This window comes from Syngnathus scovelli, chromosome 5 (genome assembly GCF_024217435.2).
Source record: "Syngnathus scovelli strain Florida chromosome 5, RoL_Ssco_1.2, whole genome shotgun sequence".
Lineage (NCBI taxonomy): Eukaryota > Metazoa > Chordata > Actinopteri > Syngnathiformes > Syngnathidae > Syngnathus > Syngnathus scovelli.
In genome coordinates, this window is record NC_090851.1 from 13,103,016 (window position 1) to 13,128,833 (window position 25,818).

General features: G+C 41.1%; 2 protein-coding genes across 3 annotated transcripts in view; one reads left to right on the forward strand and one right to left on the reverse strand.

Moving 5' to 3' along the window:
• On the forward strand, positions 1–16,817 carry zmp:0000001082 (integrin alpha-D). 2 transcript variants are annotated; one of them, XM_049721665.2, is made up of 31 exons: positions 1–121; positions 625–744; positions 1,318–1,435; positions 1,585–1,676; positions 2,059–2,141; positions 2,594–2,708; positions 2,796–2,926; positions 3,413–3,555; positions 4,203–4,359; positions 4,511–4,723; positions 5,315–5,432; positions 6,354–6,496; positions 6,733–6,879; positions 6,946–7,149; positions 7,799–7,929; positions 10,839–10,996; positions 12,183–12,349; positions 12,452–12,568; positions 12,654–12,724; positions 12,791–12,938; positions 13,021–13,119; positions 13,385–13,464; positions 13,546–13,623; positions 14,183–14,258; positions 14,509–14,616; positions 14,704–14,745; positions 14,821–14,946; positions 15,035–15,151; positions 15,240–15,305; positions 15,411–15,521; positions 15,594–16,817. In XM_049721665.2, exons 2-31 carry the CDS (start codon positions 702–704, stop codon positions 15,777–15,779), a joined length of 3,588 nt encoding a protein of 1,195 aa, XP_049577622.1. In that variant the 5' UTR covers positions 1–121; positions 625–701; the 3' UTR covers positions 15,780–16,817. The 2 variants fall into 2 exon arrangements, with proteins under 2 accessions (XP_049577622.1, XP_049577620.1); XM_049721663.2 differs by having other exon boundaries at positions 30–121; positions 300–744.
• Positions 14,211–25,818, reverse strand: part of LOC125968841 (sodium channel and clathrin linker 1-like) — a 13,959-nt gene continuing 2,351 nt past the window's right edge. The window contains exons 5-12 of the mRNA XM_049720288.1: positions 23,741–23,839; positions 23,484–23,555; positions 23,302–23,376; positions 23,071–23,210; positions 22,784–22,976; positions 21,341–21,537; positions 20,949–21,025; positions 14,211–15,717 (exon numbers count right to left, since the gene is read on the reverse strand). Of these exons, the coding sequence (XP_049576245.1) occupies positions 20,950–21,025; positions 21,341–21,537; positions 22,784–22,976; positions 23,071–23,210; positions 23,302–23,376; positions 23,484–23,555; positions 23,741–23,839 (852 nt within the window). The 3' untranslated portion in view covers positions 14,211–15,717; position 20,949. The remainder of the gene's footprint in view (positions 15,718–20,948; positions 21,026–21,340; positions 21,538–22,783; positions 22,977–23,070; positions 23,211–23,301; positions 23,377–23,483; positions 23,556–23,740; positions 23,840–25,818) is intronic.

The following is a 25,818-nucleotide window of genomic DNA, read 5'->3' on the forward strand; positions in this document are numbered from 1 at the left end:
CAAATTCTTCTAGTTCTCACATTGCAAAGGAGGAAGAACATTTCACAAGATGAGATTCTCACACCCAGAAGTCACAGACGTGTAAAGTGAAAGTTTTCCCAAAGAGACCAAAATGTTACAGGTACGTACAAGGTAGCTTTGCAGAGTTATTATTACTCTCTTAACCGCAGTGATTAATGTTAGTTTGTTTCCTTTTTGTTTTTTTATGGTTTATTTCATTTGATTTTGTTTATTTTCACAAGTACAACACACTTATTACAACTTCATTTAACTTTTTTTTTACATGACTTGTCGAAAAGGGACGAAGCAAGGATTGAAGCAATTCTGCTTTTCCAGCCCGATTACAACCAAGGGTTTCACTGCCAGACACACAGTCTACATTACTACAGTACTACCTATAATACTACGATAACCATGAAGAAAAAAAAAAAAAAAAAGAAAACAGAAATTTGACCAGGATAACATATGATTTGAATACATCAATAACAAATAAAGTAGAAGTTTAAATATGATTTGAATACAGCAATGACTTGAATACAGAAATAACAAATAAAATATTGACAAGATTTTATGTGAGTGATAATGAAAGAAGTCAACACGAAGTGTCACAACCACCTGTTAAAGGAAACGCCTTAGACCGGAAGCATTGCAGAGGCCCCACAGTGAACCTTGTCTTTGTATGGAGAACTGCAACCAGAAAGATGTGTGTTCAGCTTTGCCTCTTCCTCTTCATGTGGACTGTTGGTAAGTTATCTACATTTTAAATTTAAGTAAGACAATTTTGATGTATAAATCAAAGGAAACAGATGAAGAGATAAATAACATTTTTCTGTGTATTTGGAATCTTCAAACTTGTTGCCTCTGCGAGACGCTCAAAGAAGCAAGAGAAGCTAGAAATGTTTTGACTTGAATACGGTAAAACTAATCAAGCATGCAAGCTATTATATGGTACACTGGTTACATAATGTAGTTATTTTTAATAACTACATACTGTTTGACAAGGTTTTTTTGTTAAAAGTTTTGATAAGGTGAAGACATAGTTACAGATTTTATGAGCTCCTTGAAGAAACATGAAAGGAACATCCTATATTTGGTTAGCTTGTTCATGGACGTGAACAACTGTGTTTGCCACTTAAATCACTGAGGTTTGTATGGACTAAGCAATTGCAATCACAACTCCAATTCTTAATGGAGTTCTTAATGGAATTCGGCCAGAAAATTTCAAAAGATATATGTACACACAAAGTAATACGCGTTTGAACAGTTTGTCATATTCAAAACCCTGAGCCAGACTCTTTTTTTTCTCAAAAACTGTAGCACTCCCTGTGTCTTTGACATTTAACATTGACACCACAAACCCTAAAGTCTACCAAGGCAACCAAAAAGATTTCTTTGGGTACAAAGTGCTTCAATTCGCATCTGGCTCCAATAAGGGGTAAGTTTGTTTTCTTCTTTTGCTTTTTATTCCATGTATTTTTGTGGTTCAATTGACCTTGCTTGTAATTCAAAATATATCAGTCTCTGAGAGCTATTTCACCAGTATCCCATCTAACTCATCCATACGAGTGTTTTTCTCATTCTCAGAATACTTGTCACTGCACCGCTTCACAATAATGGATCTGGGGCAGTATGCAAACCAGATGATAGCCAAACTACAAAGTGCTTCAACCCACAAGGTACAGTACGCGATGAAGACTGTATGATGCCTTGGAATCACAACGAAGAGACTTTGATTGTTAATGAAACAGCAGAGGCAGAATTAAAATAAATAAAAAATCAGACAAAAGTTCATTATATCTGTATATTTGCAGACTACTTGCTGGTTCAATGATCCATTTCATTGACAGGAATGTACCAGTAGAATTCTTCAAAATGTGGAATGACTCAGAATTATATCCACACATTTTATTCATTCTATGTGTTCTATTTTATACTATGCGCAAGAGGTGTGGGGGTCACTATGATATTTGTAAAATCCGGCTCACGGTGCCTCTCACCTTCAGACGTGCACATGTCAGAGATAATAATAATGGTACCACTGAAATGCTATTGTCACAGGACTCTCATTTGAAGACAAAGAATTACAAGTCAAGCACCTTGGACTGTCCATAGCTGAAGACCCGATACACTCGCAGTTCACTGTAAGAATACCAAAAATGATTTATTGCCATATTCATGCCACGCCATTTTCACTTTTGTTTCGTAAATAATCATGTTTTTGCTTCGTGCATTTTTCATCTGTTTGTTTCTTTGTGATTGTTCACTTTATGTCTTGTCATAACACCCGTTCTTTGCTTTTTCTGTGAATAATGACAATAACTGAATAGAGATCAAGTGTCAAAAAAGGAGGCAAGAAACCCTACCACAGTTTGTGGTCTCTGTAGTCGCTACTTTCTTGGTCAGGATGCGACCATTGCTTAGTAGACACATATGCTTACAGAATATTTTGTATCTCATTTCAGTGTCTGTAAATCATCAAACATCGCATTGGGCTTCCTGTTTCTTTAAAAGTGTGTACCAAATTGTCATAGCTCAAAATGTAATCTAGCCACAAATGTTTGATACAACCTTTGTTACCCATGCTCTCATGAAGGTTTGCAGCCCTTACGTGGCCCATGATTGTTATGACAACTCCTACCTGAACAGTGTCTGCTTCAAAGTGACAGAGGATCTTCAGGAGATCACTTCTTTTAAACCGATCTTTCAAGGTAAGTGATATGAAATGTTAAATATCTAAACATTGCTACTCATTTCGTCCAAAAAGATTTTCCAGAATTAATGTATTCTCGTTGTAGAGTGCAGAAAGAAGACTGTAGATCTCGTCTTCCTCTTTGATGGGTCACAAAGCATGGATGAGAATGACTTTAACAAGAATAAAGTCTTCATATTGGACATAATGAATAGCCTCAAAAACACTTCAATCAAGGTTAGTGGCACATCAACAGAGTTGTGATGTTTACAGTGGAAGATTCAAAGATAAACACAATCTGTTCTGTGACACTGGTCCCCATTAAAGTTGTCCTGATTTAAAAAAAAAATAGAATAAGGTGAATCAGTCACCGTATATTGGAGGGGTTTGTATGTCCCAATGATCCTAGGAGTTAAATTGTCAAGGGCTTTATATCTCTGATTGGGCAAACAGGTCCTGAGTTAGGAACCAGACAAAGTACGGCCTCCATGATGAATAAAATGAATGTGCACCATTTACCCTTACCCAGTCCCCTTGAGAGGGGTTGGATTCTCTTCCACTCTGGAGTTGCTCACAGAGCAAGTGTGGGCATACCTATTGGCACTTATTGGGGTATATGTGTCCAGAACATTTTGTGTGAACTCCGTGTTGTACAATGTTTGGGTAGTTTGACTTCAGAGGCTCCACTGTATTTAAGATGTAAAGTCATTGTATGTTTTTCAGTTTGCAGCAGTTCAGTTTGCCACATCTCACAGAACAGTCTTTAATTTTACTGACTACCAAAATGGAAATGCAGAAAAAAAACTTAGAGCGGAACCTCATATGGACAGCCTCACCAACACCCACCAAGCCCTCAGATTTGTATTGTAAGTAGTATGAAAACTGCATGGCAATGGCAACAATTTACTGTGAGATTGTTTTTTAGTGTTAGGACCTGGGACACTAGTCATGATTAAGGGAAAAGCGAATGCAGCAGTATACAAAAAACCTGCTCCAGGGTTTTCAGGACCTCAGACTGGGGCAAAGGTTTACCTCCCAACAGGATAATGACAAAGGAGTGGCTTCAGGAGAACTCTGTGGATGTCCTTGAGTCGCTAAGCCATCATAGTTGAATCGGGGCAAACTTTTCTGGAACACTGGTGCAGCTGGGATTTTTTCCTTGGGGGTTTGAGCATAATCTTCAAAAAGATGCACCAACAAAGCATTGAGCAAAAGCTGTGAATACCATATTAATAATATGTGAAAATGTTTTATTCATTTACTTATTTTAGTAAATTGGCAAAAAAGACAGTTTTCTTCACATTCTTTGAGTGTCGAAATTGTAAAACATTTTGTTCCCTTTTGGAATGGGGCTATACAATGTGGGAAAACTGAAGCGCAAAATCGAGAGAGACAAAAGAAAATAGTAGTATTTCTTTTTGCAATTTAACATACAGTACATACAGGTCATAAATATTATTCTTTTGGGAATTATGAACGGAAACACAATTTGTACCTTTTTCCCCCCCAACAGGACAAACCTCTTTGAAAATAAACATGCTGGAGCCTCATCCGATGCAATCAAAGTTCTGGTTCTAATCACAGATGGAGATCCAAGTGACGAAGATGAAGACGCAAATTACGTTATCAACACCTATACTGAAAAACGTATCATTCGATTTGTTATTGGGGTCAGAGAATTTCTGTTTATTGTTGAGAACAGTGAAAACATGTATTGTTTGGTTGAACAACTCCCATACTAAATTTGAATTCAAATTGGACAAGTTGCATTGAGTCAAAATGAATATAGAAATATGTTCTTTGTTTTTACTGTGGTTTCAGGTCAAAATTAAAAGCCTAAATAAAGTGAAGGCTATTGCCTCAGACCCAAAGGACAAATATGCATATAAAATTGAGAATTATGAAGGGCTCACAGGATTACTGGAAAACTTTCAAGAACACATCTTTAACATAGAAGGAGACAACAAAGTGGCTCGGGCCCAAGACATGAGGAATGAAATGTCGCAGAGGGGATTCAGTGCTGCATTCTACAAGGTAAGCGACCTCTATCAATGGGGAAGTCAAGTCAAAGTTTTCTTTACAATAATATGTTCCATGCAAGCACACTTGTCTAAACAGTTCAGATTCATATAGTGTTTGTAGAATATCAATTAAGTAGAAAAATCTACTCCATCTCAGGGGTTGACTATTTTGAATTGTACTGACAGATATGCTGGTGACTGAAAATGACATCATAGTGCCTAAGGACGCAGCTTGTCAATGTCAGTTGACCAAACCCAGAAACCTGGTGAGCCCTGACATACTTTGTCATTTTCAGTCACCTGTAAGGAGCTGTACGAGGCAAAATGGCAACCTCCTGAGATGGATAAAAACGGGTGAAATTTTATGCTTGATTCACATTCCACACAAACGCAACATTCATCACCAAGTTTAGATTATTGGGGGTCCTAGAACACATGATTATAAAGAAAATGTTGGCTCGGCTCACTTCACTTTCCACAGTTTAGCCTGAAGCTTATCTAATTGTCATTCTAACATAGTGCCACTAATTCTTGTAGTCCCACCAGAGATTTTCATTTCACTATTCAATTATGATAATGGTGATGAAATGATTCCCCATTACAGGACACCTTGATTCTGGGTTCAGTGGGATCAAACAGCTGGCGTGGTGCTCTGTACGAACGCCAAGCTCAAATAGAGACAGAGATTGAAGATCCGCAAATGCAGATGGACTCTTACATGGGTAATGGTTCTTTCTTTATCCTTTATGCTAGTGCGATATAGGCCATACTAGTTAGACACGTCAGCGTCCATGTGGAGGTTGAAAATCCCTTGGATCCTTTTTATAGTGAAACCTTCATATAGTCACAATCCAAGTCAACATTGTGATTCTTAACCCTCCACCGACACATTAAATGAAATGCTTCTGCCACATGTGGTTCCTGCATGTAGTATATCACAGTCAAGAGGTTCTGAGTTTGACTCTGCTCGGGCCTTTCTCCAGGCACTCATTCCGTAGTCCAAAATCCTGCATTTTAAGATAATTGAATTATAAACGGCCCAAAGGTTCACACTTTTGGGAAGTTTGAGTGTCCATGTGAGTTTCAGTCATACTGTATATGTACCTTGCCCAGCTCTTCCATGACCCTCAACTGGATAAGTGGAAGAAAACAAATAAACACTGTACCTTCTATTTTAAGGGCCAAACCGTCACAATAAAACAATTGTTAAAGGTTTGAATGACCAGTACATGTTAAAATTCCAAACTGTCATACAAAAAATAAAACTAAAGAACAATAAAATCCAACACCATTGATGACCTGTGAAATATAAATTGCGTGCATTGCCGTGAGGAGCCAGAAGCTTGATTCACAGTTTTTTACAACGCTCGTAATTGTCGTATACATGAATTTATAAATTAAAAGCTGCATAGTCAAATATGAAAGATAATGATTATACATTCCCTCCCTTAATTGATGATGCGCAAGGTAGCAGATGAAGTGGCAAACACCACAAATCCATGTTCTCACCCATGTCCAACTTCCCTGTAACAACATTAGCAGATTTAAAAAATAAAAGCACTTATAACCTGACTACCAGTAGTCATATTTATAGCATTCAACATTCCAGTAATGTATAACCTGTAATGTGTATTTTCTTGCAGGATACTCCGTTTCTGTGGGACAGGTGAATGGGGTTCCACTATATTTCACAGGTGCACCAAGATTTGAGCATGTAGGACAAATTGTACTTTTTGCACGCAACGGGAACAGCTGGAATGTAAGCCAACGAATAAACGGGACGCAGGTTGGTGAAATTCACAGAATCTATTGTATGTAGTCAAGTATAATGCATAAAAAAAGAACATTTTGTAATTTAACTTTAGAAAAAAAATGTTTATAAAATTCTAAATGACAAGGGAGTAGTTCATAGCTACAGAAAAGAACCTAGAGAAATATTCCTCTTTCAAAACACCTGCTGCTTTTTAGGATTTTTTTTTTAAAGTAACAGACAAATACTTGTTTTCCAAAATGTCCATGCAGATTGGTTCCTACTTTGGGGCAGACCTTTGCACTGTAGACGTGGACTCGGACGGTAACAGTGATTTTCTCCTGGTGGGAGCACCACTGTTTTACCACCCTCAGGAGAAGTCTGAGGGACAGATCTGCGTCTACACGCTAACTGATGAGGTGGGCTGGAATGCGAATTAAGAACTAATGAATCGATGAATATGCTTAAAAGGTTGCTTTCTCCAGATGCTGCTGGAAAATAAAAGTCAAATAAATGCATCCCAACTGTCCAAGGGGAGATTTGGTACCAGCATAGCCAGTCTTGCAGATCTGAATGGAGACGGGCTGCGAGATGTTGCAGTTGGGGCTCCTCTTGAGGATGCTAATGCAGGGGCAGTGTACATCTACTTTGGGGACAGACACCAAGGGATACGCAGTGTTTATAGTCAGGTGAGACATACTGTTTGTATAACACTGTAACTTGAAGGGACTGTCTTTGGTTAATACAAGTCAGACAACTGCTGCAACTTCCTGTCTGAAACAGTTAACTCCACCCTCCCTTAGTTATTGAGAGTTGCTATTTTAAACCATCCCTTGACTGGACATACGATTAGGTACACCTGCAGAAGTCCAAAACAGATCAATATACCTTTCGCTGTGACAACAGCAATATAGAGAGCAGGCACTATATTGAGAGCAGTGTGTTAATTATCATCCCTGGAGTTAGCTGTAGGATAGAAACACACTGCATCATACTTTATGTGAACAGATTGAGCATATTGCCCTGTGATTGGCTGGCAGCCAGTTAGGGTGTACCCCGCCTACTGCCCGATAGCTGCTAGGCTAGGTTCCTGATTCCTGTGGAGACAAGCGGTACGGAAAATCGATGGATGGACATTGAGCATATACAACACTGCGAACTAAAACCACAATAAAAACCTTTTTTTATTATTATTAAAACTGCTTTGAGTATCATTAAAATTTTACATTATCTTTGGAAAGTTGGAATCATTGATACAGCTATTGTATTGGATCTCTATGTTCCTGGCCAATGAATTTGCAGTATTAATACATACCAGAAATGTATCTCCCATTCCAGAGAATCTTAGGGCGGGAAATAAAACACGGGATGAGATTCTTTGGGCAGGCCATAAACGGAAACATTGACCTCGGAGATGATGCTCTACCAGACATTGTTGTTGGGTCCTACGGAGCAGCTGTTGTCTTAAGGTATGAATATCATATGTTAGGGTTGATAGCTCTAACATCATATTCTGCTACTGTGAAGACCTGTATATGTGTATGGGCAAACCGTTATTATTCTGCCAATCATCAGTTGAAATGGTGATAGTTTTTCCGAATATAATTCCTCCATAGACAGTACTGTACTGTATATAAAGTACATATCGCTGGCGTCTGGCAACTCTTTAGATTGGTCAAATTGCAACACCCATGTGTCGACTGACCAGTAGGATAGCTTTGTGAAAAGGCCGGTGCCAGAGTCAAACCCTCTGAACTGTGAGGCAAACATGCGAACCAGTGTTCCACCGTGCTGCCATAAATTTATGATAACTTAACGATAACTAATAAATGAATAATATACCGTATTTGCCGGTGTATTGGTCGACCTTTTTCGATCCAAAATCGACCGAAAAAAATCGACCTCGACTTATACACCGAGTCATAAAATTTAACTTCGTATTCATTGCTTCAAATGTGATGGTAACCAAGGCCGTTTCTCATGCATCTCATTGGGCGTTGCACTTAGAAAATTTGAACCGGGCAGCTTGCGCGAGTGCGCGGCCCGCTGGAAGTCGAATGAGGCTCAGCGATCTCCTCCGCGGTGCTTATAAACAGCCGATCCGCTCGGCGGGGGCTATTTTCGGCCACTCGGCGCGTGCGCACGGCCTCCCGGATGTGCCGGGCGGCGTGCGCGAGTGCGCGGCCCGCTGGAAGTCGAATGAGGCTCAGCGATCTCCTCCGCGGTGCTTATAAACAGCCGATCCGCTCGGCGGGGGTTATTTTCGGCCACTCGGCGCGTGCGCACGGCCTCCCGGATGTGCCGGGCGGCGTGCGCGAGTGCGCGGCCCGCTGGAAGTCGAATGAGGCTCAGCGATCTCCTCCATGGTGCTTATAAACAGCCGATCCGCTCGGCGGGGGCTATTTTCGGCCACTTGGCGCGTGCGCACGGCCTCCCGGATGTGCCGGGCGGGTGCGCGAGCTCGCCGGCCGCTGGAAGTCGAATGAGGCTCCGCGATCTCCTCCGCGGTGCTTATAAACAGCCAATCCGCTCGGCGGGGGCTATTTTCGGCCACTTGGCGCGTGCGCACGGCCTCCCGGATGTGCCGGGCGGGTGCGCGAGCTTGCCGGCCGCTGGAAGTCGAATGAGGCTCCGCGATCTCCTCCGTGGTGCTTATAAAGTGCCGATCCGCTCGGCTTGGAGCTATTTCCGGCCTCCCGTTAGTGCCGGGCGGCGTGCGCGAGCTCGCCGGCCGCTGGAAGTCGAATGAGGCTCCGCGATCTCCTCCGCGGTGCTTATAAACAGCCGCATGCGCACGGCCTCCCTGAATTTGAACACATTTCGTCAATAAATTTCGCATATTGAATTTTGAAGTTTAATATAATGCAACAATTGAGCTCAACTTATACAAAAAATATATCATAAAATCGTAAATTTCCGTCGAATTTTAGGGGGTCGACTTATACACCGAGTCGACCTGTACACCGGCAAATACGGTATTTGAATAAAAAATATAAAATTACCGTATTTGCCGGTGTACAGGTCGACTCGGTGTATAAGTCGACCCCCTAAAATTCGACGGAAATTTACGATTTTATGATATATCCTTTGTATAAGTCGAGCTCAATTGTTGCATTATATTAAACTTCAAAATTCAATATGCGAAATTTATTGACGAAATGTGTTCAAATTCCGGGAGGCCGTGCGCATGCGGCTGTTTATAAGCACCGCGGAGGAGATCGCGGCCGGCGAGCTCGCGCACGTCGCCCGGCACCAACGGGAGGCCGGAAATAGCTCCAAGCCGAGCGGATCGGCACTTTATAAGCATCGCGGAGGAGATCGCGGCCGGCGAGCTCGCGCACGCCGCCCGGCACCAACGGGAGGCCGGAAATAGCTCCAAGCCGAGCGGATCGGCACTTTATAAGCACCGCGGAGGAGATCGCGGCCGGCGAGCTCGCGCACGCCGCTCGGCACCAACGGGAGGCCGGAAATAGCTCCAAGCCGAGCGGCTCGGCACTTTATAAGCACCGCGGAGAAGATCGCGGCGCCTCATTGGACTTCCAGCGGGCCGCGCACTCGCGCACGCCGCCTGGTTCAAATTTTCTAAGTGCAACGCACAATGAGATGCATGAGAAACGGCCTTGGTTACCATCACATTTGAAGCGATGAATACGAAGTTAAATTTTATGACTCGGTGTATAAGTCGAGGTCGATTTTTTTCGGTCGATTTTGGATCGAAAAAGGTCGACCAATACACCGGCAAATACGGTATATCAAATATAACATAATATATCTATGTATATAAGTATAAATATATAATAAATAATAAAATTGATAAATTAACGATAACTTTTAAAATTCTTTACCAATTTCGACATGAATTGATTTGTTAGAAACAGCAGAAAAGCTGATCTAATACCAGTCATGTGAGTAATTTTATAATCAGGCTTTCATACATTCACTTTAAAGGTAAGACGAAATGCTTTTTTCAATTTCTGAGATAGAGATAAGCAAAAATCAAAAACATCACCACCATTAACAATGAACTTAAGTTAATGAAGCTTAATTTAGATTGTTTTTTTCTATCAAATTGTTGAACAGAGTGAAATTCATTGAAGCATAATTAAAAGCTTTGAAAACAAATATTGATGTTGAAAAATTAAATTGTCATATTTGTATAGAATAAAAGAAATACAGGCTAATCTTCTATTTTGGACATTTTCAAATCCGACTCCAGAGGAGTAGTGGCTCATCAATCATGAAACTCACCGCACATCACTGTTTCAGAACCTGAACACTGTTTCTATCCTCAATAAAAGTACTCAATAGGTACCCAATACGTTTGCTGTATGCAATAAGTATGTACATGTAAAATCTCCCCCCCTCCTGTTTATTCCAGGTCCAGGCCCATTGTTAATGCTATAGCTCATCTGTCTTTTCAGCCAAAGGAAATTAGCATTGACCAATTTGACTGCTCGACGAACACAGACACGATTTTACCCATGGTTAACTTAACAGTCTGCTTTGGAATAGTAGAAACAACAAAGAGTAAATCAGGTAAGAATGATGACCCCCTAAATTAAAAAATGCAAAATTCCAGCACTAGCTTTGTTGTTTTAATTACTGTATCAAATTTCACAGTGGTCATTTTGACATTGTAAACAAATAGCAAATAGAAGGGCAGATCAACTTATCAGGGACATATAAAAGTATAGAATTATTTTCCACCTATTTTCCACATTTTAGATTTAGTGAGTTTCAGGACAAAGTTGTTGGCAGGATTTAATGTTCACATTAATGCAGCATTAATAGAACAAGTTCCCTGATAAGAATGGCAGCGTCTATCTGTTTGTTGACTTCCATGAATCAGGAAGTAGCTTGCTAACTAATCAACATTTGAGTAGGCAAACATGATTATGGTACGCCAGCTTTTTTTTTTTTTTTTTGGTCGCTTGCCTTGGTGGAGGGCTCCACTTGACTGAGTTATTTATGGTCATTATTCACTGAGCAGGCACAACATTATGAGCACACAGCAAAATACAACAGATGCATCAAATAATTTGCCACAACAAGGGTAACATTGTTCAATTGGATTGACCCAGTCAGAGAGTAGTAGTAATAGTAGTAGTAGTAGTAATCATAATTCTTGTAGTTGTAGTTTGCAGTAGTGTAGAACTGTGCTGCATCATAATGAGAGCTGTTCCTAATATGCTTTACTGTCTGATGTGGTAACCACAATATTAAACATCACGCTGAATATGTACTACAGTTATAACTCTGCAACTTGGTATTCTTTAAAGTAGATCATAAGGCCATGCATACAGTAAAGTCAATTAAGTTAGTACTGCATTTTGGTACAGGTACGGGGTCGGTTAATGACCAAGCACAGCTCAGCTTGCAAACATCACATGACTAAATTGAGAAAACTGGTGAGCCGCGATTGGTTGTTAATTGAGACTTGGCAACTGTTATGTGATTTTCAGTCGAGAGTCAAAATGGCCGCCCCTTAAGATGTTTAAAAAACGGTGGATTTTGCCACTTGATTCATATTCCGCAAACACAATATTAATCAGAATATTGTATTGAGACGTGAGGTTGCATAGAACATTTTGGGGAAAATAAATAATCAATCAATCCATCATCAATCAATTTGTAATGAGGCTTGCATAAAATGTGGCAAAATAAAGTAAAGCACTGTGAATACTTTGTGCATGCACTGTAATCCGAAAACCTGTGTCTGCAGGGTCCACAGAGTTAGGACTAAACATTTCCTACATGCTTGATGTGGATCCAATGAGACAATCACATCGAGGTTTCTTCAGTCAGAGTGACAGTAAATCAAGAAGTCTTACTTTCACCGATGAATTGCTGGAGAAAGACAAATGCTTCTTGTACCTCATCTACATGCCAGTATGGATGCATTCATGCAATTACTCCTGTGTTCTAAAAGTACTTAAAAAAGAGCATTTCTGGTCGACTAAGTATGTCTCGGTTGTACTTTTCCCCTTCTAGAAATGTGTGAAAGACACACTGTCACCTCTCAGCATCAAATTAAACTTCTCCCAGGTGGACAGTCAGCGTGCTGATGTTGTCCTCAATGCAGATGGCAAAACACAAGCTGTAGTCGAGGTAGTAGCTGTGACATCACTGATGTATATTTTCATTTTAGCATGCGTTAATAGTATGTTCTGATCATTTCAAATTATACATGTAGGTCCCTTTTGAAAGAAAGTGTAAAAAGAATGACACCTGTATTGCTGAAATCGAAGTGGACTTCAACTTCTTGTAAGTATATCTTGCAAGTGCAGCACAGCATTTTCATACATTTAAAATATATACTGTATCCTTTAGGACTCCAACATTACTGGTGGCTGAAGAATCTTACTTTAACATGTCCATTACAATAGCCAATCATGGTGACGACTCATACAACACCAGCTTGACTATGTACTACCCCCCAGGCCTCTCCTACTCCAGGATGTCTCAAATTCTTACACAGGTATAACTGCCAAAAAATATTGATCATAAAAGAACAAGTTGAATATATCAGTATGGCTATTATACATTTAAAACAATGACAGGCCACAAGACGAACGCCCCACAACTGCGATGATCTGGAAGAAGTATTTGACAAAACAATATGTGGAATCAGCCTTCCTGTGTATCGCAGCAGATCAACCGTGAGTTCAACTTAAGCACAATTTAAGCACGCAACCTCATGACATACTAGCGAGCAAAATTGAACCACATGTCCAACGAAATATCCATGGGCCCAAAAAAGCACACGTATCCTCATAGATTTGTTTCATAATACGATTGGAAAAATGGAAAATGATTTAGCCATAAAGTTACACTTAAACTCACTTGAATATGCACTTATAAGTTCTTTTATTGAACTGTTTCTTTCTGCTTGTCTAACGTCATTCTTTTTTTCTGCATGTGAAGGCAACATTTCAGAGTTCTTTCCAAATCTCCACCAATTATCAATGGAATGACACTATTGCAATTACTGTGGTTGCGAAAAGGTAGATGTCTTTGCTATGGTTTTACTCATGTTTTAACATTTTCTGACTCTTTAAAAATGTCTGCCTGTTTTGTATTCTCAGTGATAATAACAACTCCACCATGTCTAACCTGACCAAGATGCTTCCAGTACAATATGAAATAAAAATGGCAATAACAGTGTAAGTCCTTATTAGCATTATTGTTACCTTGTGAGACTAGTGCTTTTCCTATACATAAAGAGTTTATGGTCTCTTTCCGCCATATTTACAATCAGTAAATGGAAAGGGTCGTGACTTTTGGCTCGTCACTTGTCAGCGAGTCACTCACATGATTTGTGTCGCAATTTTTAACGCAGATGCACTTTCTGACGCAACCTTATACCAACCTTTATACCTGGCCAACCTTTATACCCGGCCTTAGAATCGGCAGTAGTTGGGCAATGGCACAGGGGTCGAGAATCAAACTAGTAAATGAAAAAAAGAGAAATATAAAAAATACATTTCAATATGAAATGTGCACTGTGCAGTGGGTGAAGTCAGTCGGTGTAAAACTAGAAGCTTCGACACAAGCTAGCTTCGAGTTAGCTTCGCACTAACCAGCAAATAGAACAAAACAACAAATGGATTAAAAATTGACCAAAAACAATAAGCAGTTCTGGAAATGGATTGATGGTTGACTCAAAAGACCCTGGGATCCTTCATATACCTACTGCATTGTTTTTTGTTGTTGATTTTTCAGAAAAGAGGACACCACCACTTATGTGAGCTTCACAGAAGAGGACACAGGCCCCCAAAAGATGTTTATTATATATAAGGTGAAACCAATCATTTAACTATAGGTAGACATCTATTTAAACATGAGTTAATTATGGCAACAAGTACTGCTAACACCGGAGGTTAATATTTACTATCATGACTTCATACTAGCAACTCGACCACTTTAGAGGTGTGGGTGAGAGGATAAACTTAAATTTTTAATGTATTTTTAGCATATAGATGCTGTCACGCCAGGATACCAGTTTCCTTTGCACATCCTTGTTAAAAATGCACATTCACTCTTGGCAGGTGGATAACCCTGGCTGGAAAGCCTTTCCTGTGAATGTGTCTCTGAGCTTTCCAACTAAACTCCAATACAACTTTGAATTTGAAAATTATCAAGTCTTTGTACATCAGGTAACTTTCATAGTTCCACAAAACCGATAGCTGTCTGCATGTTGACATTTACATTAGTCTTTATTAAATTGTATCTTTTTTCTCAAGAACAAAAGTCAGTGCAAAAACATGGCTGCAATCAATTCTGAAGTAAGTCAAATAAGTCTCACTGTTGTCCACTTACAAATGACGTGAACTCAAACTGATTTCTCTCTTCGTTTTTAGTATTGTTCCCCAGAAAAACACTGCAAAATCATTGAGTGTGACACTGTCATGCTGGAGAGTGCATCGTCCACCGAGTTTGTATTGTCTGGAGATGTACAATTTAGCAATCTTGAGGCGCGTGCGCAGGTAAGTACTAATTTCCTTCAAGCACTCACACAGACAAGCTATGCCACATGTAGCTAATCTAGCAACTGATAAAACTCCCACTTTGCAGAATAAGGCATTTCTAAAAAGATATACTGGAGACATTGGAGAGGTTAAGTTCAAAAGCATGATCCACATTGATTACGACCAACAACGATATGTACTGGATTCTTCTCATGAACAAGAGGTATGTCCACATCAATCTGGCTCCAGGTAGCATTTTTGACATTACTGCTATGCTAATGATGTTCAAATGGTCACACTGTGATGCAAAGACTAAAGGACTGTCACATGAAAAGAGAGATGCCATGTGGAATGAGAACAACCCCACACAGAAATTGGTATGTTTTGCTGGACATATTCTGCACACAAAAAAATACCACCAAGTAATCATCATCATAAATCACATAAATATACTATATACTTCATTTTTCATCTGTCAACAGACTGAAGTTCACGTTGAGTTCATCATTTCGCCTGATAAACTATTCATAATACTCACGGGAACTGGATTTGGACTTTCACTTTTGATTCTTGTTACCATCATCATGTACAAGGTGAGTGATCTGAATGTCAGTGGGTGGATTCTACTCAAATTCCTCTTCTCATCATTTGTTTTGTGTACAAAGCTGGGATGTTTCAAGAGAAAAACAGTCCAGTATTATCAAGAGCAGGAAGAAGAGGCTGGCCTTCAGATGGGAACTGCCACTCAGAACAATGGTTGTACCAGCCAGCCCGGAAATGACGTGCCTGCTGAAGAAAAAACACTTCTTGAAGGCAACCAGCCGGCTGACACTGAGACAGCACCGGAATAAATGACCATGGCTGGACCAATACAGTCAAGTAACTCATGGACATACCTGTATGGATCACTGTCAAGAAAAGTCATCATATACTGTCATCGAACTGTCCAACTACCATAATTTAGGGTGATTAATTTACTATTTTACGTGGTGTTTCTTACTGGTTGAGTTGACGTGTCTGGATGTTCTTTGCTGGGTTAAAGTTTCTTTTTCCCTCAGCCCCAGGATGAAATGTGGTTCTGCTGAGCACATGACTTGCCTTTTAGCCAATGAAGGATAGAGCAGCAGATCTATATAACCCCGGATGACACGAGTGATGCAATTTTCCAGTAATCATTGTATTGTATGTACTGTATAGGCAATTATTGAAAGTAATGACTCTGTCAAGCACTCGGCATCATGTTGGTACACATAGAATTTTAATTTTCTTATTTAAAAAAATGTAGATATTCTGTCCAAAATGATATTTGCAAATGATAACAGCCATTTTAGTCCTATTGGATTCATTGAGCAGCAACTGAGGTATTTCAAGGCTCAGTGAGTGGTTGGTGCAAAGCTTGCCTGGTTGCATGTACAAGCTCGCCCATTGTCTCGTGCTCTCATATAGTGACAGAAAAGGCAAGGTTGCAAATTTAGCTGATGGAAATCAAGTTCTTTGACAGTGTCTGGACTTTACTTTAGAGTTGGCGTGAAATGCTTGGCTATCTGAGAATGAACTGAGGTGACTCGGATGTGAAATTTGAATACATCCCTTATGTGTTTGGTATGTCAATGCATATCATGGACACATCAGAGCCTACATCACACAGCAGACTTGGGTGCACTGTGTCCGGAACTGGAGGAGGTGGCTTCGGCCAAAGAGGTATGGACATGAGTTAGACTACTGCGCCTACAGAATTGGCATTGTTCAGTGGAGAATATTGGATGGACTGATGTGTGAACATTTACACTGAATGTCAAAATAACAGATCTGAAATTCCAGTTTTACAGCAACAAGGTGAAAAATAGTAACCACGCAAAAATTAAAAAATTATCAGTCAAAAATCTTCATTATGCTGCTTCAAAGTTGTTGATTTGTTGGGATGTCAAAACTGACCGTTGTCGGCAAAATAATAACTGTCATCATGATGAATTCAGATCACATGCATATGGTTTTACAATAAATAGGTATACAGTAGACCCTGGATCTCAATGCGAATTCGTTCCAGAAGGATCGTCAAGAAGCAAAGTCAACGCGTTCCGAAGCAATTTGTCCAATTTTGTCTAAAACAGTACATAATACCACAAAAACAAGAAAATACTGTACGGCAAAAGCCTGGAGCACAGCCTTACATGGTCCATAAGCAGCGTTTGACATGTCGGACATTTAAAAGACAAATACTGATATCAAAATAAATTAAAATGACAAAATAACACTCATCATCATCATCATCATCATCATCATCATCATCATCATCATCATCGGCGGTCACTCGGGACTTTTTCTCAGGGTCGTCTACTTGTGGGTCCGCAGGTGGGCGTAGAGGCCGATCCGGGATCCACATATTTTTGTGCAGTGTGGGCAGGGGAAAGTGGTGGTGGGTTGTGGTCGTGCTGGAGCCTGTTTTTGTCTTTCCTTACGGAGTTGTCGTTTGGTTTCTGCGACACGGTGGAGTTCCTTTTCGTGATGTGCTGCACCTTCTTGCACCGCTGCTCTCCAGCAATTCCTGTTGAAGGCGATGCGCTCCCAGTCCTGAGATGTTATTTGGAATTTCTTGAGATTGGTCTTGAAGTTGTCCTTAAAACGTTTCTTTTGCCTGCCCGGGGCTCGCGGACCTCTCTCCAGCTGGGAGTATAACATCTGTTTGGGGAGGCAGGTGTCAGCCATGCGGATGAGATGTCCTGTTCATCGGAGTTGGTGCTGCGTTATTAAAGTGGTGATGCTCGGTATCCTGGCTTCCTCCAGAACGCTGATGTTTGTGCGTCTGTACTCCCATTTGATCCTGAGTATTTTCCTCAAGGTTCTCTGGTGGTGTTGTTCAAGAGCTCTTAGGTGCCTGCTGTACGTTGTCCATGATTCTGCCCCATAAAGTAAGGTGGGGAGAACCACAGCTTTGTAAACCAGGAGCTTGGTGTCAGCCCGGAGGTCTCTGTCTTCAAAGACTCTTTTCCGGAGTCTGGCATACGCTCCATTGGCACAGCTCAGGTGATGGTTGACCTCAGAGTCAATGTCCGCTTTGGAGGAGAGAAGGCAGCCGACGTAGGGGAAATGGTGAACATATTCAAGTGGAGTGTTGTCCACATTTATGATGGGCGGAGTAGATGGCTGGTTGGGTGGAGGTTGATGTAGCACCTGGGTCTTCTTGATGTTCACGGTCAGACGGAGGGCTCTGTATGCCTTAGCGAAGGAGTTCAGGATGCCCTGGAGGTCTTCTGCAGAGTGTGCTGCAATGGCATTATCGTCTGCAGACTGGAGCTCCACAACCGTGGTGGTTCTGATCTTGGTTTTGGCTTTGAACCTGTTAAGGTTGAAGAGCCTTCCATCAGTTCTGTACCAAATTGGGCTTCCGTGTGGTAGTTCTTCGTTGATGAGGTGGAGTATGGCGGCAATGAAGACAGAGAACAGGGTGGGTGCAATGATGCATCCCTGTTTGACCCCTGTCTCTACAGTGAAAGGCTCAGTCAAGGAGCTGTTGTTGAGCACTGTGGCTGTCATTCCGTCATGTAATAAACGCAATATTCTGACGTATTTATCCGGGCAACCATACCTCAGAAGGATGCTCCATAGGGCCTGGCGATCCACCGAGTCAAAGGCCTTTGTCAGGTGTATGAAAGCCATGAACAAAGGCTGTTTATGCTCACGGCATTTCTCCTGGAGTTGGCGTGCTGTAAAAATCATGTCTGCAGTGCTGGGCGAAAACCGCACTGCGATTCTGGGAGAACTTCCTCAGACAGTGGCAGTAGGTGGTTGGCAAGAACACGAGCAAGTACTTTGCCAACTGTCGAAAGGAGTGAGATGCCCCTATAGTTTCCCCATTCCGCTTTGTCCCCTTTCTTGAAAATGGTCACTATCAGAGCATCCCTGTGCTCCGAGGGGAGTACTTCTTTTTCCCAGACCTTCAGAAAGAGGGAATGGAGGTGGCGCTGGAGCTCTAGTCCACCTTCCTTTAGGACCTCAGATGGGATTCCATCTGGCCCAGAGGCCTTGTTGTTCTTCAGGCTCCTGATGGCATCTTGGACCTCTGCTAAAGTGGGAGGTTCACCCATGTCTTCCCTGATGGGACTCTGAGGGATGTGACTGAGGAAATCTGACTGAGTTGTGCTGTCACGGTTGAGGAGTTCCTGAAAGTGCTCTCTCCACCGGTTCTTTATGGATTCATTGTCCTTCAACAGCTCCTGCCCGTCTTTAGAGCGCAGGGGGGTTTGGCCGCGATGGCTTGGGCCGTAGACAGCCTTGGTAGCAATGAAAAAGCCTCTGGTGTCACCAGAGTCTGCCAAACTCTGGATTTCCAGTGCCCTTTCTGTCCACCAGGAGTTTTTAATCTGTCTCACCCGGCTCTGGACGTCAGCCTTGGCTCTGGAGTGAGCCTGTCTCTTTGCTGTGCAGGTGATGTCATTTTGCCAGACACGAAAGGTTTCCCTTTTCTTGGAGATGAGCTGTTCTATCTCTGTGTCGTTCTCATCAAACCAGTCCTAATGCTTTCTGGCCTTGTACCCGAGAGTGGCACTGCAGGTGTCGAGGATGGAAGACTTGAGCAGGCTCCAGTGTTCTTCAATGTCCTCAGGGTATTCCTGATTGAGGCTTTCTCCAAGAGAGGCCTGAAACAGCTGCAGGGCGGCAGTTTTATTCAGGGTCTCAAGGATTAGTCTTTGCCGGCTCAGCTTCTTTTGCAGTCTCCTCTTCCTCTTCAGTCTGATGGACATCGTGGATCGTATCGGGCGGTGATCTGTCCAGCAGGCCTCTGAATCCATCATGGCTTTTGTGATGCTCACGTCGCGCTGATCCCTGGCTCTGACTATGACATAGTCAATAAGATGCCATTGTTTAGAGCGAGGGTGTCTCCATGAGCCCTTGAGTTTGTTCTTCTGGCGAAAGATGCTATTGGTGATGATCAGGTCGTACTGAGCACATTTGCTAAGAAGCAAAACCCCGTTGGAGTTGATGTTTCCAATGCCTTCCTTTCCAATGGTGCCCTTCCAGAGGTGATGGAAGACCACAAAAAACAATGAAAATACTGTACAGCAAAAGCCTGGAGCACAGCCTTACATGGTCCATAAGCAGCGTTTGACATGTCTGACATTTAAAAGACAAATACTGATATCAAAATAAATTAAAATGACAAAATAACACTATTTAAACACAAAACGTACTTATCCATGGTCGAAGAGCATTAGTCCTGGAAATAATGTCCCAGAAGCGATTCAATGTGACTGAAAGGATGGCTTTTGTTTACAAATACCGTGTGACGAATGTAAAAGCACACAGGCACTCATTGCTCTCGTGTCATTGCGAATGTGCGGAAGTTGAGCAAGTGTGTTGCCTCTCTGAAAAAGCTCCCGCATTAAAGCTTGCTCTTATAAATATTCGTGACCCAGCCTCTTAAATATAACATAAAGCAGCTCTCTTTTTATAGTTGTTATCGCGTGAACTCAAATCTTCAGCGTGAACCCCCCTGACCTTGACGTCTAGCGGGTGCAGCTTTCCGGAAGCGAACCGCACACGACCACAGTGAGGCGTCACAGTGGTTTGAAACAACGTCAACTAACGTCGGATTACAAAGTGTTGTTCGAGATGAGGCAAACACTGACATTTTGCGTCGAAAACCGAAAAATATGTCAACTACCGACATGGTCGACTTCTGGGGTTCCACTGTATCATTGAGATACTAAGCAAGCGTGGCCTCTTACATTATGTGTTCAAAGGGAAAGTAAACCCCCAGAGTTTCTTTGTAACAATGTTCTGTACAATCAAACAAGTCCGAACGAATTGTTTTGTTTGTGGAATATGAATTACACAGGCAAAATATGTTTTTATCCATTTTACCTCTCGCTGTGGCCTGACAATGACATCGCAGGTTGCCTGTCTCAGGTCGCAACCACACAGCTTATTATATGCTTTTACATGCTGACCAGAAGTTAGGGCCACCATGCCATGCGAGAGTCCATTGCAGATGAACAATTTTATTTGTGTGTTGCTCAAACCTCATTCAGTGTCTTGGTTATTTCTGAGCTGTAGTTCTAGCTCACGTAATCGCAGTTTGTGTTCATTCATCTGTGTCCTAAAATGTAGAATGACATAATCACAGGTAAGTCAACTGGCACGTTTCAACATTGATTTTGCGTCTGAATTTGTCAATATTGTGTAATGGATTTATTCCCTATGAATTTAAGGCTCAATAGGTGACAGATTGCATTTCTCAATCATGTCCACAATCTTAAAGGACGCATTGAATAGAAGGACAGAAGAAAATTCTCACTGGTTCGTATAAAAGTTCGTCTTATCACAAGTAGTAATGATGTGGCCGAACAGGCTTCTGATCCTCTAACAAAGAAATTACTCATTAAATGAATTCCATATCTTGTTCAGTTCTTACGTGAGATGTTGAATTCTGGCTTCAAAGGCCTTTGTAATGTTTGTTGCCTCATCCTTTGAGCGTTGAATACTTCTCTGCTGTGCTGCGAGGAGATGCATCCTCTCAGCCTGTAAATTTCGGCTTCTCTCCTCCAGCAGCAGTATTTGTGCGTTGAATGTCTGTTCCTTCAACTTGCACTCTTGCTCCATCTGCACTATCTGGGAATGGGCAGCAGAACAAAAAGGATTCTTATATTCAAACGGAAAAAGGTTGCAATTCCTTTTTTTTAATGTGTTGGTGAATTAAAAACAAATCTGCTGCAATTCCTTTTTTTTAATGTGTTGGTGAATTAAAAACAAATCTGCTTCATGAACTGGGTGTGAATTCTGAATAAGTAGTAATCCAAAAGAAATAAATTAACATAACACAGCGGAGCCTATATTATAGTGTTAGTCTTGCATTGGGGAAATTAGTTGCACATGCATAAGAATATCAAAGAATGAAAAGAATCTATGAACATAATTCCAACATCTGGGAAAATAATGAAACGAATCAGAGCAGCAATTTATGCGGCAACTGTAAAAGAAATGATGAATATTGTTGAATTTATGCAGTAATCATACAGAATATGATTCAACTCATCCTAGATTCATCCCACAAGTTGGTACCAGAATGTAAAAAAACAGGCATCGTCATTTTCGTGCTAGGGCAATGGACTGGTCCAGCATCCATCCATTTTCTGAACCGCTTAGTCCCCACGGGGGTCGCGGGCGTGCTGGAGCCTATCCCAGCCGTCAACGGGCAGTAGGCGGGGGACACCCTGAACCGGTTGCCAGCCAATCGCAGGGCACACAGAGACAACCATCCGCACTCGCACTCACACCTAGGGACAATTTGGAGTGCTCAATCGGCCTACCAAGCATGTTTTTGGGATGTGGGAGGAAACCGGAATGCCCGGAGAAAACCCATGCGGGCCCGGGGAGAACATGCAAACTCCACACAGGGAGGGCCGGAGGTGGAATCAAACCTGCACCCTCCTAACTGTGAAGCGGACGTGCTACCCAGTGCGCCACCGAGCCGCCTAATAAGCAGTAATTTGTTAATTTGGTAGATGTGCTATGTCTGACTGGGGGTACTTGCCGTGCTACCTAGCACATCTGCAAATTTGGTAACTAAAAGTAGCCTCAATTTTAGACTCGGTAAAAGCAGGTCTAACTCGTGGCGCACGTGGTGTAAAGCAATTTTGGTGTATTTGATTTAGGCACAGGTCAGACAGACACATTTTTTTCCAGGTCATAGCAGTAGTATTGGATTGAAAGCTTACATTCAAGCGGTGTGCAATTTCAGCACATTCTGCAGACATGTTTGATGGCAGAGAAATGTTCTGCTATAGTTTATTGATTAAATTGATTGTACTTTGTGTTGTTTTATTTAGCTTTCCTTTAAAAACTTTAAACAATTTACCTGATTTTTGGTCTTGTTTTGATTCAGCAAGGTTCTTCTCTGAAGTTCATCAATCTCCCTGCGGAGTTGTATGTTCTCCTCTTGCAGCTGGAGTCGCTCCTCACTGATACGGTCAAACTCCTTCCGCGCTGCGGCCAAACTGCTCTGCAGACGATGTATTTCCTCCTGACTGCGCAACAGCTCTTCATTGTTGCTGTAGATGGGAGAAAAAGACAACCGCTGCCTGTGGCTGACTTGGTGTCATGTAGCTTGGAAGCAAGCTGTACCAAAAAAACCCACTCACTCACTCAATTTCAAACTTTTGTACTTTGCTTTGAGCATTTTGCAGAGTGGCGCTCATGTCGTCTCTTATCCTCTCTGCATTTAGGCATCTCAGCTCAAGAGCATTGATCTTTTCAAGGTCTTGCTCTGTTCGGTATTTTGTCATCTGAAAGAAACACAAAATGCAAAACTTGTCATACATAAAACCTTAAAATACACACAAAAAAATCTTCCAACTTCCATTTCATGCAAAGTACCTTCTCCAGTTCCTTCTCAACCGCTTTTTTGTCTTGCTTGCACCTCTCGATTTGAATGTCTTTGATTGCACACTCCTGGAGACAGTTGGGGCGAGTTACAATAAGAGAAAGCAGTGTAGAGGTTGTACACTGACTGGAACACCAGTTGAGATGAGAGCAAATTAAATCTCAAAGGGTTTTACCGTTTGCAAATGGGACAACTCTTCTATCATGTGCAGGAGTTCAACGTTGCACTGCTCTCGCACATTATCTACCTGGTAAACATACAAGTAATAGTTCAATCACAGCTAATAAATATATTATACCATATACGTATATATATATATATATATATATATATATATATATATATATATATATATATATATATATATGGTATAATATGGTTTACACACACACACACACACACACACACGCAATTTCTTCCATGCATGTGTACCTCCTTCCTGGTGCGGACAGCAGCTTCCTGGATTAACTGTTGGATGGCCTTATCTTTACTCTCCAGATCCATTGTCTTCTGCCCCTCTTTAACCAATGCCTGAAAGGGGAAACGCACACACACACACACACACATACACACACACACACACACACACACACACACACACACACACACACACACACACACACACACACACACACACACACACAAGCTGACTTTGACTTTGACACACACACCCTAACTTGAACAACTTTTAACTTTTTCAACTTTTTCAATTTGTTAATGTTTCAGCAGGATTGGGGACCCAAGTGCAGGAAAGCAAACGAGGAGTGCAAATATGGCAAGTTTAATAAAAACATACATGAATGGGTACTTCGGTATTCAAAATGCAAAACGCAACAAAAGTCCAAAATAAAAAAGGGCAGTGTAATCAAAATTCAGGAAAGCAGCTCGGAACTGATGATAGGCCAAATGAAGTGGTGCTTTGGAGCATTCTTGAAGAAAAGTGGGCTTGCTAAATGTAGCCCCGAATCGAAGCATGTATCAGGTCCAAAAAAAAATAATAATCATGTGACCGATGACAGACTGGTCCTTCCATGTACCATTGCCTTATATGTAACCCTGGGGGCGTTTGTCATTTTCTTAAAGGCAGTCGACAAGTCACACTGTGCATTAGAAAATATTTGAGTGCTTATGTACTTAGTGGATGTTTTCATTGTTTTTTTACATACGTATACCTTTTGCAAAGACTGTCAATCAAGTCCTAATCGCGGGTTCGAGGCTCATTTTTTGTAATGTTAGAAGCTCATATTTATTCAGGGTTGCTCATAAACATAATGTTAAATTTATTCCATATTTGCACCACATTATTTCCACTCCACACTTACTGTTAAAAGCACTGTTACACTACAGTTTAAAAGTTTGGGGTCACCCAGGAAATTTAGTGTATTCCATGAAAACTAACATAATTGCACAAGGATTTTTAAGGGTTTTCTAATCATACATTAGCCTTCTAACACAATTAGCAAACACAATGGACCATTGGAGGGATGGTTGCTGGAAATGGGCCTTTTCACACCTTCGTAGATATTGCAGTAATAACCAGACGTTTGCATCTAGAATCGTCATTTACCAGTTTAATGTTATCCTCGTTGAAAAAATAGCAATTTGATAATCAAAATAAGAACATTTCTAAGTGAACCCAAACTTTGGAATGGTAGTGTACATTCAGCTGCTGCGCCAGGAATTTAACAACTGCGGCACACACCTTGGTTTGCATTTCATGAAACACACTAATTCTTAAATACAAAACATCCCAATGTGTGTGGTAAATAAATATTCCTGTCTATAACTAAATACCCCTGCATGCACAGATAGTACATTTTTGGGTGACATGGCAAACTGGGTTGATTTTATGTTCAGACTGAAGCATTATTACTTCTACTTCAGTATTACCGTATGGGCCCGAATATAAGACGACCCTGATTATAAGACGACCCCCTCTTTTTCAAGACTCAAGTTTGAAAAAAGACTTTTTGAAAACCAAATTTAATTTTTATACAGAAAATAATTACAGTACATCTGAAACAAATGATTATAACAAAATATTCGAGAGAAAAAGCATGTTATTTTGCCTCATTCAAATCATGCAAAAATTGTCTATCACATCTTAATATCTGTACATTTAAATATGTAAACTAAAGTGCAATCACATTTGTAAATGAATGCCTTCTGGTTTTACCATTTTGTTATCTCTTCTCTTATTTTTTTCTCTTTTCTTTCTTACGGCTATTTTTTATTTTTCTTCTTCGTGCTGCCGCTATTTCTATCTTTATTCTTCATGACAGGGGTGCGCTTTGGCCTGGGGAGTTAAGTTCAGTATTCGTTTTAAAGATATCTGGCGCCATCTAGCATTGTGAATGGGTGTAATGCCTAGACCAGTGGTTCTTAACCTGGGTTTGATCGAACCCTAGGGGTTCGGTGAGGCGGTCACAGGGGTTCAACAGAGCCTCCACTGAGAAGGTCCGAACAAACCTGATTTATTGTGTAAATTCTGATTTACCAGTATGTAATTT